Source organism: Carya illinoinensis, chromosome 13, assembly GCF_018687715.1.
Source record: "Carya illinoinensis cultivar Pawnee chromosome 13, C.illinoinensisPawnee_v1, whole genome shotgun sequence".
Taxonomy (NCBI): Eukaryota; Viridiplantae; Streptophyta; class Magnoliopsida; order Fagales; family Juglandaceae; genus Carya; species Carya illinoinensis.
The window spans coordinates 22,271,801-22,288,881 of record NC_056764.1 but is presented as its reverse complement, the minus strand read 5'-3'; the positions used below and the strand labels follow the sequence as shown (position 1 = coordinate 22,288,881).

At 37.2% G+C, this 17,081-nt stretch overlaps 1 protein-coding gene across 1 annotated transcript in view; it reads left to right on the top strand.

The window, feature by feature from the left end:
- Positions 1-16,878, top strand: part of LOC122291791 (replication factor C subunit 1) — a 30,564-nt gene extending 13,686 nt beyond the window's left edge. Inside the window, exons 16-23 of the mRNA XM_043099767.1 lie at positions 1,402-1,583; positions 1,696-1,735; positions 1,997-2,121; positions 10,192-10,264; positions 10,370-10,462; positions 10,544-10,790; positions 16,260-16,316; positions 16,462-16,878. Of these exons, the coding sequence (XP_042955701.1) occupies positions 1,402-1,583; positions 1,696-1,735; positions 1,997-2,121; positions 10,192-10,264; positions 10,370-10,462; positions 10,544-10,790; positions 16,260-16,316; positions 16,462-16,604 (960 nt within the window). The 3' untranslated portion in view covers positions 16,605-16,878. The remainder of the gene's footprint in view (positions 1-1,401; positions 1,584-1,695; positions 1,736-1,996; positions 2,122-10,191; positions 10,265-10,369; positions 10,463-10,543; positions 10,791-16,259; positions 16,317-16,461) is intronic.
- The last annotated feature ends 203 nt before the right edge of the window (positions 16,879-17,081 follow it).

Here is a 17,081-nt window from a genome sequence, read left to right as displayed (position 1 = left end):
GTATCATTGACTAGTCCTTTTGGAGTATAGGCCATATGATACAGATAAAGATAGGTGGTGAATGAGATCCCACATTGCTTAGGAAGGAGAAGTTCTTGTTCTTTATAAGGTTCCATTGGGGCTCTAATTGTATCATTGACTAGTCCTTTTGGAGTATAGGCCATGTGATTTGGGTCTTCCATAGGGGCATTACATTTACTCTTAAAATGACCCCTCTACTCCCTCCCTTTCCTGCTTTTCAAATCCATTTACTCTCATATATGTCTAGGTTCCTAGCCCCTTGTTTCTCTACCAATTTCTTCCCATTTATTTATACTTAGGGTTTTAATGTACCATTGGGCAGTAGTGTTGGTAAAAGCATGCTTATGCACAGAGCGCCAAGGCTGCAACGCTTTTTGTCTAAGCACATTTACAAAACCCCACTTTTTAGAGCTCTTTGTGTGAGCTTAAAGCTTAGAAAAGTGTGCCTTTTTATTTTTATAAAATTATAAAATATTAGTCCAAGACACAAATGATCTAACCAAATATTAAGTATTTAGTAAATATCGCCACATGTTCACATTTGTAATGTATATGCTTTGAATCCAATAGTATTTTTTTATAAGAATTGATAGAAATCTAGGCAATGCCCAAGTACACAGGACGCATACAAGAGAAAAACCTGATTAAGAAATTTTGGGCCATGGCTTTCTAGATGGATTTATAAGTGATTGCTTATAGCTTTATGTTAGCATAGAAGTCAATTTCTACAATTTTGGGCTTTTTTGTTCGTGGCCTATTTTTTATATTTTGTTTCAACCATGTACTTTAATTTGATAATTGCTATCAACTGGCATGAATATGTATATTTAATTAAGCAAAAGAGAATTATTTAAGTTGTAAAGGTTATTGGTTGATTACCTGATTTGTGTTGCATAATAATCTAATAAAGTGAGCTCATAGGCTAAACATATTGCCATCTTGATTTTTACACTTTTTTTTTTTTTAATTGTGTTTTATGCAATTTTTGTTATTAGACATCATTTTTAAAGATGTGTGCTTTACTTCAATCAGGTGTGCGCTTGCACCTAGTCTCTAGACAGCAGTTGCACTTAAGTGCACCATGTGCTTTCACCAGTGCTGGTTGTCAATCTTCATTAATTTGTTTCATATTCTCCTTTGCATGCTTATGTGTGTGTGTCTGTATATATATCTATAAGAAATGTTCATGCACCTCTTTATATGAATTGAAATTTGTATTTTTTTCCCTAATCTATGTCTCTCTTCATCATCTTTTTTTTTTCCTATTCTTGTTTCGGCATTTGATTATATTTTTCTTGTTCATCTGTTTGATTCTTAGACCTTATGAATGAAATGGGATGTAAAACCTCAACTACTTCTCCTTTTATTTTGATGTGACAGGAAAATTACATGAATTATAGGCCAAGTTCAGTTGGTAAGGATGACGATGGAATCAAACGAATGAACTTGATTGCCCGTGCTGCTGAGTCTATTGGTGATGGGGATATAATCAATGTACAGATTCGACGATATCGACAATGGCAACTGTCTCAAAGTGGTTCCCTTGCATCATCAATAATTCCGTACGAGCCCTTAATTTGGTTCTTGCAATTAGCAGATTTTGTTGCTTTGTCACCATTTTCCAATTTTTAATTGGTGTCAATTATTTATTTTTTCATTGTTATTCATGATCAGTGCTGCATTGTTGCATGGACAGAGGGAAACACTTGAATTGGTAAGTGACATTTATTTGAAGCGCGTAATATGATTGGTTCAAGGAACAACTTGAGTTTACTAGATTTCGTTAAGTTGCTTTTATCTTCACTCGATCAGGATGAATGAAGTCCTGGTGCTTGCTGCTGATACCACACATAGTGTTCAGCATTTTGCTCATGATTTTCTCCTCATGCATACATTCTTTACTGAGCATGCCCTATTTGGTTTTTAGTCTTTGGACTCTTGCTTGATATATCTCAAGTTGGAATCATGTGTGCAGGGTGAGAGGAATTTCAACAGATTTGGGGGGTGGCTGGGAAAGAATTCAACAATGGGAAAAAACCGGAGGCTTTTAGAGGATTTGCATGTTCATCTTCTTGCTTCTCGTGAATCTAGTTCGGGGAGGTGAATCTCCATTCCATATTTCAACTGCTGCTTATTATAATCTTGGCCTGGAAGTGTTTTCTGATACTTTCATATAAAAGCACCTGCACCATACTTGCATATTATTCTTAAGGCTTTCCTAGTATTTGTTATTTAATAAGAATTGGGAATGACTTAGCGATTAATTGCTTCCCCATCATTGTCTACAACACAAGGCTTTATGAATCAGTACACAAGCACATGCATAGACATTTGGGTTTTTCAAAGATATTGTTTTTTATCAGTAAACAGAACTTTAATGATAATAAGTAGGCAATAACCCAAGTACAAGGGACACATACAAGAGCACCACCTATGCTTGATGATTTAGTGATACAAGAAAATCATATAAGTTCATACCACTAAAATCTATTACAAAGGCTATTGGCAACGATATGCCGTCATCATCCAAGCACCGACTAGTGACCACGGTAAGCTTGTCGACGGGAGAAGGCGAACTGGTGGGTAAAGCCCTGGATGATGGGCTGCTGGAGATGACAATGTCGATGGAGTTCGTAGCTGAGAGGCTTGTCAGTAACGGAAAAGGGTCGGGAGCAGGAGATCTGGTGGTTGGGCCAATGATCGATGGCTTACTGGAGGTGACGCCGCCGGTGGAGATTGAAGTCGAGAATGTCCATTTATGAACCAACGACCTTCTTTGTCATAGTTGGAAGTCCTATAGTTGTTGTGCTTGCACAGGAGCCTCAAACCTAGGGAGAACAGTTATGAGAGATTGGGTGTTGAGGACTCCCAAATCGATGTTGGCACCTTGGTTGTATTCAAGCCTGGGGCCTCTGAAAGTGAGGGGGAGTCTTTGAACCCAACAATAAGTACGAACATTTGTGCTGATTATCATTGGGATGAGCCGACTCCTTTGAATTCAATGCCCCCGCTGTAAGAACAGATACTAGCATTAGACTGGGTTCTACATAAAGCGAAGGAGATTCACTTGTGTGTTGGACTTCCATGTATTGGTTATGAAGATCAGTTCTTGGCCTCGCTTGCCATCGAAGATGTGCAGCCCAATTCAGCCATGAAGAGCCATTCAGCCAAGAAAGGGGAAAGGGAATTAAAGCAACTTACATGTTTGGTAAATTACAAAGGAGGTGCGAGTCGTGGCGGAATGAAGCGTAGGGAAAAATAGGTGTTTCTATGAAGCTCAAGATATTCTTGTGGAACGTCAGGGGGTTGAATGACTTAGAAAAGTGCATCAAAGTACGAAATCAGCTTTGTGGCTGGAAAGTCGATGTTGTATGTTCACAAGAGACAAAACTGGAATTCATCTCCCATAGCACCTTTGGGGTACACTCACTTCTGCATTTTTGTTTAGGTTATCGAGATTATCCATAACTCTTTTTAGTACAGACTTTGTGGAATTTGTTGTCATGTGGGGTGGTTGCATTTGCCGTCTATGGTGGCTTCGGGAGGAATCTTAGTAATGTGGGATAAAAGGGTAGTGGAAAATATGGATGAATGTGTGGGGGAATATGCAGTGGCTACTTCTTTCAAGAATGTGGAAGATAGTTATCAATGGTCCTTTGTCGATGTTTATGGTCCCAACCTCTAATACCGCGAGAAGAGGCTTGTGGGATGAATTGACTGATCTTTGTAGCTTATGGAGCCTTCCTTGGTGTATTGGGGGAGATTTTGATGTCACTCGCTTTCCAAGCAAACGAATAGGAGGTCCTAGCTCTAGCTCAATAATGATGGATTTTTATGAATTTATTTGTGAGCAAGAACTTATTGACATTCCTCTCATGGGTGGCACATTCACATCGTCTAGTAATAGAGAACATCCAGCTTGGTCAAGACTTGATAGATTCCTTATTTTGCCTGATTGGGAAGCACATTTTCCGGACCTAATCCAAAACGGCTTCCAAGGTTATTTTCGGGTCACTTTCCCCATTCTCATTGATTGTGGAGGCATCCAGGGAGGTAAAGATATTTTAAGTTTGAGAACATGTGGCTGAAATCAGAAGGCTTCGTTGAGAGAGTTAGACAATATGGTGGTCTTCCTATCTCATATAGGGCAACCCGAGTTATGTGCTGTCTTGTAAGCTAAAGGCTCTCAAAGTTGACTTGAAGAAGTGGAATGAGTAGATTTTCGGGAATGTGGAACATAAAAAAAAGCTCCTCTTTGACGAATTACAGGGTTTTGAGAGCGTGGAGGGAGGGGTGGAGGCTTTTAGAAGAAGAAAAGGCTCATAAAAAGCATCTCATCTTGGATATTGAAAGGTTGGCTTTAATGGAAGATACTTCATGGGGACAAAAATTGAGGGCTTTATAGTTAAAAGAAGGGGACAAATGCACCAAGTTCTTATATCGCATGGCGAATTCACTTAGAAGACACAATATCATTGAGTCCTTATTGGTAGATGGGAGGATTACATTGAATCCGACTAATTAGAAATCACATTACCAATTACCATGTACAACTACTTTCGGACAACTACTTTCGGAGCAGTTTTCTTGGAGATTGTTTTTGAGTTGATTGACCAGCAAGAAGCAAGTTGGCAGGAGAGGCCGTTTGAGGAGGTGGAGATTTGCAAGGTGGTAAGAAGTATGGCAGGTGACAAAGCTTTAGGTCCAGACGGGTTCACTATGGCCTTCTTTAAGGCATGTTGGGAAGTAGTTAAAGATGACATCATGAGGTTCTTCCATGAGTTTCATGAACAAGGTAAGTTTTCAAAAAGCCTAAATGCTACCTTCATTGCTCTTATTTCAAAGAAGTCGGGGGTGGTGGAGATTAAGGACCTTTGTCCTATTAGATGGTGAACGGTATGTACAAAATTCTTTTGAAGGTATTGGCTAATAGATTGAGTACGGTATTGGACAAGATCATATCCAAGCCCCAAAATGCATTCAAATGAGGTTGGCAAATTCTTGACTTGGTGCTCATTGCCAATGAATGTTCGGAGAGTCGCATCAAGTCGAGTGAACAAGGATTATTTGCAAACTTGACATGGAGAAGGCAAATGATCGTGTAAACTGGAACTTTTTATTACACATGCTTGAGAGGTGTGGACTTGGAGCGAGACGGCGTTCTTGGATCAAATTTTGCATCTCCACCGTACGTTTCTTTATTTTAGTAAATGGTACCCAATGGTTTTCTTCAGAAGTTCAAGTGGTTCGAGGCATGGTGATCCCTTATCTTCATTACTATTTGTTTTCATAATGCAAGCTTTTAGTAAAATGATCACAAGTCTTGTGCAAGGGGGATTTCTAACTGGCTTTATTGTTGGGGATGCAAGAATCTGTACACTTGAGATGACCCACCTCTTCTTTGTTGATGACACTCTTGTATCTTGTGAGGCTAGGCATAATCACATTCAAGCTTTGCATGCTCTTTTACTTTGCTTTCAAACGGCATTGGGCTTGAAAGTGAATCTTACCAAGTCAGAATTAGTTCCAGTTGGAAATGTTACCAGTGTTTTAAGCTTGGCTAATATCCTAGGATGCAAAGTCTCAACTCTGCCAATGAAGTATCTCGGTCTTCCATTGGGTGCCTCCTTATGTTGCAGTCCATTTGGGATGGGGTGTTGGAAAAAATGGAATGCAAACTAGTGAGTTGGAAGAGGCTTTATTTGTCCAAAGGTGGTAGAGCTACGTTGATCAAAAGTACTCTATCCAACCTGCTTGCTTACTTCTTATCTTTGTTCCCAATACCATGCGAGGTGGCTCACCAGTCACAGAAATTACAAAGAGATTTCCTTTTCTTTTTTTCTTTTTTCTTTTTTTTTTTTGGGGGGGGGGGGGGGGGGGGTTCGACGAAAAATTAAAGTTTCATTTGGTCAATTTGGCTACGGTTTGTTCCCCTATACGTAGAGGTGGGTTGGGAATTCAAAATTTGTTGGTTTTCAACAAGGCTTTATTGGGTAAATGGTTATGGAGATATCACAAATAGAGAGGAGCTTTATGGAGAGTGATCTTAAATTTAAAATATGGTGGATTGTGGGGAGGATGGTGCTCGAATGAGGTGAGTGGACCACATGGGGTTGGGCTTTGGAAACACATAAGAAGAGGCTGGACCAACCTCCATTGATCAACACGTTTTGTAGTTGGGGATGGCTCTAGAATTAAAAATTCTGGAATGACTTATGGTGTTGAGATCGAATCCTCAAAGAAGCCTACCCAATACTATACAACATTGCACACAGAAAGGTGGCCTTAGTACCAGAGCTTATGGATTTCTCTGGTGGCCCTTTCCAATGGAACATCATTTTCCTTCAAGCTGCACAAGATTGGGAAATTAACACATTTACAGATTTCTTCAATCTTGTGCACAATTGTAGAGTGACTGTAGGAGCAGGTAAGATGATGTGGTCACCATCCAAGAAGGGAGATTTATTGTACAGCCGTACTATAAGTCTCTTATGACACTCTATAATATAAGAACATTCCCATGGAAGAACACATCGAAGACTAGGGCTGGTTTGAGTGGTAAGTAAGAATACTTCACTACTATTTATTATTTTATCATTACTTTTCACTTATTTTTTACTATTTTGTACTACTATTCAATACTTTTTCACTACTATTTACAGAGTATTTGAGATCACCTCACTATCTAAACACAATCTAAGGCCCCCCTAAAAGCTTCTTTCTTTGTATGGATAGCTTTGTTAGGGAAGATTCTCACCTTAGATAATCTAAGGAAACGCTGACTCATTATATTGGATTGATGTTATATGTGTAAGAAAAGCGGTGAGTTTGTGGATTACCGTTATTGCATTGTGATGTAGCCATGAGTTTATGGAACGATATCTTTGTGAGAGTGGGACTTATTTGGGTCATGCCAAGAAGGGTTGTTGACTTTTTGGCCAATTGGCAAGGCATCGTGGGTAACTCTCAAATTGTAGCTATGTGGAAGAAGATACCGGCCTACCTATGGTGGTGCATATGGATGGAGAGAAATGGTCGGAGCTTTGAGGATTGTGAACTGACAATGTACGAGCTTAAAAACTTTTTTTATTCACACTTTATTCTGTTGGTTGATTGTAATAGACTTTAATGGCATGAACGTACATGATTTTCTTGTATCTTTAGACATTCATGCCTAGGTGTGGCTCTTGTATATGTCCCGTGCACTTGAATTCACCTACTATCAATAAAATTATTATTTACTGATAAAAAATTATTAAAAAAGAAAATTTTAAGCTCATCCATTGACTGCCTAGAAACTTCAAAGCTTCTATCATTCCTCTCCCTCCATATGCACCACCATAGGCATATCGGAACCATCTCCAAGATTGTTGCTATCTGTAAATTGCCCTGAAAGCCTCTTTGACAAGCTAGAAGATTGATCCCTCTTCTTGGCATCACCCAAGCTAGTCCCATTCTAGCAAAGATTTCATTCCACAAGGTCATGAAAATCTCAAAATGAAGTAGTAGATGATCAAATAGACTCCCGTCCACCCCTCCAAAAAAAAAAAAAAAAGAAAAAGCTCTTTTTGCACATACAATACCAATCCATGGCAAGGATCTTCCCTAAAGGAAGCCATCCATATGAAGAATATTTCCTTTAGAGAATCCATAGTCGTTCATATACTCGTCCACAGAAATGGACTTGCATTAGGTGTAGAAAGAGATTGGTAAAATAAGCGGATGGTGCACTTACATTTCTTAGTAGGGTGCCAAGAAATCTTATCTTCAACTTCCCCCCCTCATTTGAATATAATACACCAGATGGTAGAACTCCAAGAAGTCGTCGACTTCCCAATCTTGAGTATCTCTAGAGAACGTAATTTTCCATTGGAAGACACCATTGGATAGGTCTACAAGGTCCGCAATCAAGGCTTGTTGCATTCTCACTATACCGAAGATTTCTAGGTAAACTTCCTTGAGCACCCTGTCACCACACCATATATCTTGCCAAAATTTAATTATGGGCTCATGACGCACCTCAAAACGGGTATATCTAAATATGCATCCCAACTTCTTCTTATAAACTTCCAAAGGTCCACCCCATGTGGGCCACTTACCTCATTATGAATTGGAACACATCTGTTTCCTTGGTATACTGCTTAGTTACTGAGGAGATGGATTGAGGAAAATAAACTTCAGAATTTTATACTTTTTGAGCTTGGAATGGCTGTAAGATTCCTGTTTTAGTTTTGATTAGTAAGAGAATTATATTAATAAGAGGAGAACCAAAGTTGGAATGGTGGTGAAATCCTGTAAACTATCAAATACAGTCAATGAGTTCTGCAAATTATGAGAAGAAACATTGCCAATTGCATTGGAGCACTACTATATCCTTAGAAATGAGAATTTACAAGTTCAAATCAATTACCTGCTTTCAACAAAAGTACAAATCAATCACGTATTTGACCCCAAAATTATGTTAAGCCAATGGGCTAAAGGCCGTTAGCAATCATACAATGATGTAGCAAATGCCTGTTTTCTCAGTTCACATAAAGAAGTTACTGTTGGTGTATCTTTCAGAGTGGATGCTAACCGTACAAAATATGTAGCTTTAACCTGAGGCACTCACTATACAATTTGCTACTGCTCAAGCAGTTATTCTTCCTTACAAAATTTCATATGTAAAATTTATTGCAGTGCTTTCTTCAACATGGAAGCTTAAATGTTACTCAAGTTATCTAGTTAATATCTAAAGTGTTTCATCTCCTGTTTGTTAGATTCAAACTTGAAGTAAATTCCATAGGGTTCAGAAATCACTTTTCTTGTGTTAGTAATAGGATATCTAATTCATTTGACTTGACGAGTATGTAGGTATTTCCTCATGTATACCTAATTGGATTTATTTTAGTCTCATCTGTCTTTTTAGCTACTGTGTGTAGGTATTTCCTCTTGTATACCTCCTGTGTACTTGGGCTATGTCTATTCTTGGTAATAAAACTTTTATTAATTATAAAAAAAAAAAAAAATTGAGGATATCTAATTCATTTGACTTGACGTGTACTTTACTAACTGAAGATTACTAATTGAAGACTAGTCTCTCCAATCTGCCTTTGCTGTTGCTAAACGCCTGGAAAAGTTGTAGGGGGACTTCCTTTGGGGGTAGATTAGGAGAGGAGTTGAAAATTTCACATGGTAAGTTGGGCCAAAGTATGTTCCCCGATCCCTAAGGGTGGGTTAGTTTGGAACTTTATTTTATTTAATCGTGCACTTTTGGGGAAGTGGCTTTGGCACTATCAGAATGAGAAAGAGGCCTTGTGGAGAATGATTGCAGATGCTAAGTAGGGATATTTATGTGGTGGGTATTGTTCTAATGAGATCAGGACCATATGTGATGCAATTATGGAATAATGTAAGAAAAGGATGGGAGAAGGTTTCTAATCATACAAAATTTGAAGTGCAAAATGGTTTTGAAGTGAAAAATGGTGCTAGGAGCAAAATCTAGCATGATCAGTGGTGTGGTAGTAGGGCTTTGAAAGAAGCTTACCCGAAGGTCTATTGGGTGGCTTCAGTTAAGACTTAATAGTGGTGGACCTGTTGTAGAGAACTCTTTGTGGGAAGTATGTCGACCATCTTCCACTACGTTGCCAGGGGGCTAGTCCTTCTTCAGTCAGGTTGGTTTGGTTTGTGTCACTCGTGCAGAGGATTAGGTGTAGTCCACAAATCTCGCAGTGTGCAAAATTCCTACATCTCATATAGTTTATTTAAAGGGAAATGAATGATAGAAATTTTGAGGATTGGGGACAGACAATAGAGAAGCTCAAGACTTTCTTTTTGAACGCTCCTCTGGACAGCACACATGAACTTTAATGTGCTACTCTCAATGATTATCTTGTATCTCTCTCTTTCTATTTCTAGTTAGATGACTTTCTTGTACACACCTCATTGTAAGTGGAATGCACCTTTTAGCGTTTTTATATGAAATGATCATTACTAGTAAAAAAGTATTTTAACAGTATTTATAACATTAGAGAATATTTATTGTACTTTTTTCTCCATTCCCCTGACCCTTTCTCTCTGTTTCAACGTGAAATTTATATTATTAGTCTTTCTGGTGGTTGTTTATGCTGGTAAATCTCGTTTTCTCCCATTGCTAGCTGTCTAATTGCCCCTTTGTGCTAAATGATACAGGGAAATCCTACGAGTAGAATACCTTACTCTTCTGCTTAAACAGTTGACTGAGCCACTGCGACAGCTGCATAAGGTTGGAAGTACTATTTATCTACTCTATTTAATTTGCAAAAAGTTGGTGAAGTTACAATGGAATATTTGTTGAGTGTACATCCATTCAATGTAAAATGATGACCAGGATGAAGCCGTTCAAAAGGTTGTTGAGTTTATGAACATTTACTCAATAACCCAGGAGGATTTTGATACTATTGTGGAGCTATCAAAATTTCGGGTACCCCTACCTTCTTTGCTTGCATCATGATTATCGTAACTGCTATAACAGTATTATTTCATGATTATCTTTATGCATCAGGGACATCCAAATCCACTGGATGGTATACAGCCTGCTGTGAAAGCTGCTCTCACCAAGGCTTACAAAGAAGGAAGCAAATCAAGAATGGTACGAGCTGCTGATTTGGTTATGCTTCCTGGAATGAGAAAAGCTCCTAAAAAGCGAATTGCAGCAATGCTAGAGCCATCTGATGATGGATTTGCTGATGTCAATGCTGACACATTGGCAGAAAATGAAGAAGAAAACTCTTCGGATACAGAGGATTTAGGTAAGCTTCCTCACTTACTGCAGGATTTGATCGATCTTCCCTCACATGGTCAATACTTTTCATTCCAACCCCCCCCCCCCCCCCTCTTTTTCTCCTCTCTCCTGGGCTGAAATATATATTACATCCCTTCGAATTAAGACGTGCCACATGCTTTGACAAAAAGAAAAGAGTGAAGTATGATTGGCAGCTCTTGGGTTCCAGGAAGAGAGAGAAAAGGAAAAAACAAATACACAGATTTAAAGAGTGATAAAATTGATGCTTTCTTTTTCTTTTCTTTTTGGTGTTTCTTTTGGATTCAAACACTACCTCAAAAACTTATTTTCGAGGACTGAAGTGATGGAAAAATCAAAATTCAACTTAATTCATCTCAACCACCCCCGACTAGAGGCAAAAAAGGGAAAAAACTGATTGATGTTGCTCAATTTTTCATTCTAAGGGTCTCTGTCTGAGTAATTTATGTAGAGGTCTTCTCATCTAATAAACACACAGTAAACTCTAGATCTTTTAATAGCAGTCATTCTTATCAAGTGTGTTTATATTTCATTCTCCCCACACGGCCTCAAAAAGGGAACAGAAAAGAAAGGAAACGAAAAGTAGTAAGGCATACTAAACATGACGTGCAACGGAAAATGATGAGGGGGAATATGCTTGAAGTTGCATCCCTTACCTTCACTTTTCTGCTTGTGTAGTTTGCTATTTTGTTTGGCTGGTTGAAAATCCCTAGTGGATGAGGGTTAATTCACATACAGTAGGGAAGATGGCCAAGGGGTGTTGAGCGGGCCCCCATAATCCAGCCCACCTAGCATATTTGCTCAGCCCACACTGTACTGAGCAGGTGGGATGATCAGTACTTAAAATACACATAAGCGGGCGGGTCACAGAGGGTATCCTATCTGCGCTGGTTTCACCCACCCACCCTAGGTATATAACTTAAAAACCCTTAAACTTCTCACTCCACATCATATTTTACTTCCAGCCGCCCCCTCTTTCTCTCCTCTTATTTTCTTCTTCCTTGGCCTCTTTCTCCTTTTGTCTTCATCTCCTCCTATGCAGACCCACTGCACTAATGGCCAAGATTTGGCCGTGGGTAACAGGGTTCCGCATATCTGTTCTTTTTATTATTATTTGTTATGTATTTGAAGTTTGATCAACAATTTGGGGTTTGAATATGAAGATATAGGTTGTGGATCTGAAAATTTAGGGGTTGGATCTTAGAGTTTGGGTTTGGCTGGGCAGATAGGGGGTTCAGTATGGGGCTGGGGGTGGGGTAGAAAATGACCACCCTGCCCAGTTAGGGCTGGGGGGCGGGTGCTACCTACCCAGTTAGGGCGGGTGGCACCCCCTAAAGATAGCAGAAGATGCTTTGCTCAGGCTGGGGAAAATCTTCGTCCCAAGTGAGATGCCTTTTAAGACCCTATAGGCCAATGTTGTTGAAAGTGCTAGGTGCAAATAAGTGTAAACGCCATCTAGAGCCTAGGCACAAAGCACAAGAAAATGCTTGATTGAAGTGCATAATTTTAAAGATGATGTGTAATACCATAAATGGTTTAAAATGCAAGATGATAAGCCCATTTTATTTGATCTTTTGTATCTATTGCTCCTACTTAACTAGGACAACTATAAAACACTGTATCAGGCTTTGGCTATTCTTTGATTAATATATATATTTACTTATCAAATATATATATATATATATTTAGCCTATTAACTAAATGGGTCCTACTGTGCCACCCAGCTCTTACCGCTGGGTGTGCCTCCTAGTGCAATCTCACTTTTTTTTTTCAAACATTTTTTAAAACAACAAAATACAAAAATTCACTGTAACTTTTTTAAACATTTAAAAAAAAAAATTAAAATCCACTAGCAGTGAGTTTGACCTCGTGTATTTTATTTTTTTAAAGTTTTTTTCATTAATGGTTAAGGAAGTGATTATTGGTGAATTGATGTATTTTTTTTAAAAAAAAAAATGTTTGAATGAAAAAGAAAAAAAAGTACAAACGCACTAGGGGGCATGCCTAGTGGTACATTGTCCTTTTCCTTACTAAATTTAGAGTATCATGCTACTTGAAAATCATTTAATCAACTAATTGCATAAATTTAAGGGTTAAATACAAAATTGGATCATGTGGTTTGCCTCAATCAAATTGCCCCGTATCTTTAAATTGAAATTTTTACTCCTTATAGTTTTAGGATAGATCAAATCGGTCCCTCCGATAAAAAATCAGTTAGTAAATCACTAACTCGTGCTGGCATGGCATACCACATGTCAAAAACTAAAAAATTAATTTAAACTTAAATAATAATAATAATAATATCAATAAAGGAAAAAAAAATAAAGTTAAATTAAAAATTTAGCAATCTGAATAATTATAAAACTTCAAATCATAAATAGTTATTTTTATCTGTAAACAAAGAGTTCTATTAATGATAAAGTAGGCATAGCCCAAGCACATGGGACATATACAAGAGCGACACCCATGCATGAGTGTCCATTGATACAAGAACCTCAAATCATAAAATAAAACTGAAAAGAAATTAGAAAATACAAAAAGTCCCCTGCCCCCTGTTTGGAACCACATAGATGGCCCCCCGCAAAAAGTTTTAAAAAACCTTACCATGTACCCGAGGTACAACTTTCTGTATTTTTGTTCTGTGCGTCGCCATTCTTTGTTTTTATTATTGTTAGAAAAATAATAATAATTATTATTATTTATTCAAATTTCAAGATTTGTTTTGTTTTCTTAACAATTCTCCCATACTTGCATCTATATATTTTGTCATAAATAAAATTTGATATTCTCATGTTTTTTTCCCTCCATCTCACAGTAGTTTGTGCCTCTCGCACACATTTTTTGCTAATTTTTAACCTATGTTTTAAAATATTTTTTGACATTTTTTGTTCTTTTTCACCATTCTTTCACAGTGTATGCCATGACAGCTTGATTAGCGGTTTAGTAACTGATTCTAATGAAGGGGCCAATTTGAAAAACCGAGGGAGCAATTTGATTTTGAGGCAAACTAGATGGACTATTTTTCTATTTAACCAAAACCAGATTTTCTAAAGCTAATTTGGTTATACACCCCCTCTGCCACGCACGTCTTGTGAGCCATTGCATAGGGGGTGTATGACCAAATTTACCTTTTCTAAACTATCTTATGCTTTACTAAATTTACATATCTATTATATTTTATAGCCATAATTAAATATTACATGGTTCAGTCAAAATGACCAAAAAAGCTCAAGAATGATGGTTCAATCAAAGCACATACATCACATATGGCAGCATGTGGCTCCATGATACATAAATCATATTCAATATCAGCTAAAAATACATAAGAATATTTGTTTGTATCATTTTTTGGCTCTTGAACTAATGTTTATAGGTTTTTTTTTTTTTTTTCAGATTTCAAAAGCGCACTTCTATGGCACTTTAGCACACAAAGCATGCTTAAAGTCCTTTAGTGTAACTATGCTTTCCTTTTGGCGCTCTGTGCTTTATCCATCATTGCTAGATGGTCTACTGAAACTTTCGTTTTGGTATAGATCTGAAGTATGAGTCCAGACATGTGAGGTACCTTTTTAGCCAGTGTCGTTAAAGGTGCACTTAAGCACAAAGCCCCAAGGTCAAAGAGCATTTACAAAAGTGAGCTTTAAGCGCACTTTTTGGGGTTTTTTGTGTTAGCTTAAAGCGCAAAAAAGCACACTTTTATTATTTAAAAAAAAAAACTTAAAATATCATTTTAAGACCCTATTCTCAAGTATTTAGTTGATATTGAAGGTTATTTATGTGACATGGTGCCACACATTGTCATTCGTGATGTATATGCTTTGAACTCGATATGAAAGTCCAAGTTGGCTTTCTGGATGGATTGGTATTTAACTGCTTATGTTAGCATGGAAGTCAATGCCAACAATTCTTCAGCTTTTTGGTCATTGCCTCTGTGGTATATTTTGATTTAATTTAGCCATGTACTTTAATTTGATTATGGCTATCAAATATGTTTTTTGTATGAGTGGCTATCCAGCATCATGTTGATATTAAGTAAAGCACAAGAGAATTACATTAAATGTTATGTTTAAGTAAAGCTTGGCCACCCATTTTTCAAAGTTTGATATTTTAAAATAATAATTTTTTTATTTATATGAAAAATTTACTTTTTATTATTATTTTTTCCAGAAAATTAATTAAATTATTTAAGAAAAAATTAAAGGTGATATGTGGCAATTTGTAAGGCTTCCATGTGTTTTTGATTAACTTTGATGGACACAAAATTAACAGAGGGTCCTCTCTAATTAACTCATACTATATGGGTTATTTCTCAAAAAAGAAAAGTTACAATATCATCAACCTAAGAACCCTATAGCCCAAGGTTGTTTGACTAAAATTCCCTAAATTTTATTTAATTAGTTGATTACATGGTTTTCATATTGCAAAATACTCTAATAAATTGAGTTAGTCAGTTAAATATATTATCATCTTGTTTTTTAAACCTTTTGTTATTGCATTTTGTGGATTTTTTGTTACTATATATTAACTTTAAAATTATGCGCTTTACTTCAATCAGGCGTGTGCTTGAGCTCTGCTCTTTGTGCCTAGGCTCTAAACGGCCCTGTGCTTAAGTGCGCCTAGCACAAATGTGAGTTCTTTGCAAACTGGTAGTCCATGCCTCAAGCTAACTTGAGGACCTGTTTGCTTTTGAACTCTCCTACAATTTCTTCTGTTCTTGGAGTTGCAAGAATTCGAAGAAAACTCATTTGAGGTGCTTCTTGTTTACTTCTTTCTCAAGTTGCATATTATTGCAAACAAGTCATGCCTTCAGGGCTTTTTTGGTTTTGCGTTTGAGAAAGAGTTTTTAGCCCTTGGGAGTCAAAAGAACAAAAACTATAACTGAAGCCAGTTAAAATGTTGTTGAGAATGATAATATGAAACCCTTTTCTGAAACGTTTTCCCAAAGCCAGCCAGCCATCCACATCATCTTATCGATGCTATCAGTTTTCATTTTCTGATTTCTTTTCGAGAAGACTGAATGGAATGTTTAGCTAATTCCTATCAAATTCACGTTCCCTAGGAAGTTGTCAAGGCTGTTTCTCAATGTATAAGCAAACATCATAAAACTACACAAAAATTTTCCAGAATGCCGCCTGTCTTGTGGAATCATGGAACTGATTCTCTCAGTTTTCCTTTTTTTCAGTTCTTTGCTAGAAATATGAAAAAATTACATTTGGTCAAATTCTTTATTTATGTTAAATTCTTCTAGGTTCCTTATTGATGAAAAGAGTTGAAGTTATCCCTTATCTATTTTAATATAGGAAGCTCTTTCTAGACATTTAAGAAAATGTGCCATATGTTTTTTTTGGTCACATCTATTTATTTCTGGAAATAATTCTTCCTAGTTCTAGTATATTAACTGCTTGTTTGATCAGGGAATAATGGTTAACGTCTTTTATTTTCCTTTTGATTATGTCAGACAGTACTGCCAATGGTGAGAAATTGCAGTTGGAACTTCAAAGTTTGAATTCCAAAGGTTGGTAATAGTAACCTACTTGCACTTGATGTCTGGAGTATTCACCTAAATACTAATTTCATTTTGAATTATTCTGGATTGGTTTTCTTGAATGGATGAGAATAATTCATTAGTTGTGCTGTCTGTGCGTTATGTCATATTGTAGGAGTGCAAGTAGAATTGGATCTGAAGGGCACAGGAAACTCAGGTGCTAAGAAAACACCAGTTGGCAGAGGAAAAGGTGGTTCTGGATCTACAGAAAAGAAAGGTGGGCGAGGTGCAGGGGCTGGTGCCAAGAGAAAGAGATGAGAAAATAAAGAAATTTGAGGCTTGGATAAGTTTAAGCATTGTTCATAATCGTTTTATGTAGGTTTACCTCATTTTGCTGTAGTAATTTGAAAAAGAATTGTAGATTTTCCTCTGCACTGTTTTTGTGGGTTCATGTGAGCGTTGGAAGGCTTTACCTGCTATTACTTAGTTCTCAAAAAATACCCTTTTTGTCATCGATATAAACGCATGGAATAGTCTTTGTGAGTAAAACTGCGATTATGATTAATTACCCATTCATTGGGCTTGATTAGAAGATCCTGTTGTTCAGGGGAGTATTACCTTCCTGTCTCGGATCATTTGTGGGTGGATTTCTTCTATTTGCGAATTGGTCTGGATATATCTTTCACACCGCTGGCATGAGAAGATTTGATTCGTAAGAGAAGTTTAAAATCAAGTTTTAAGATTAATATTAAGACTTAAAAAATAATGTCTAGTGATTTTTTCATAACCAACCAA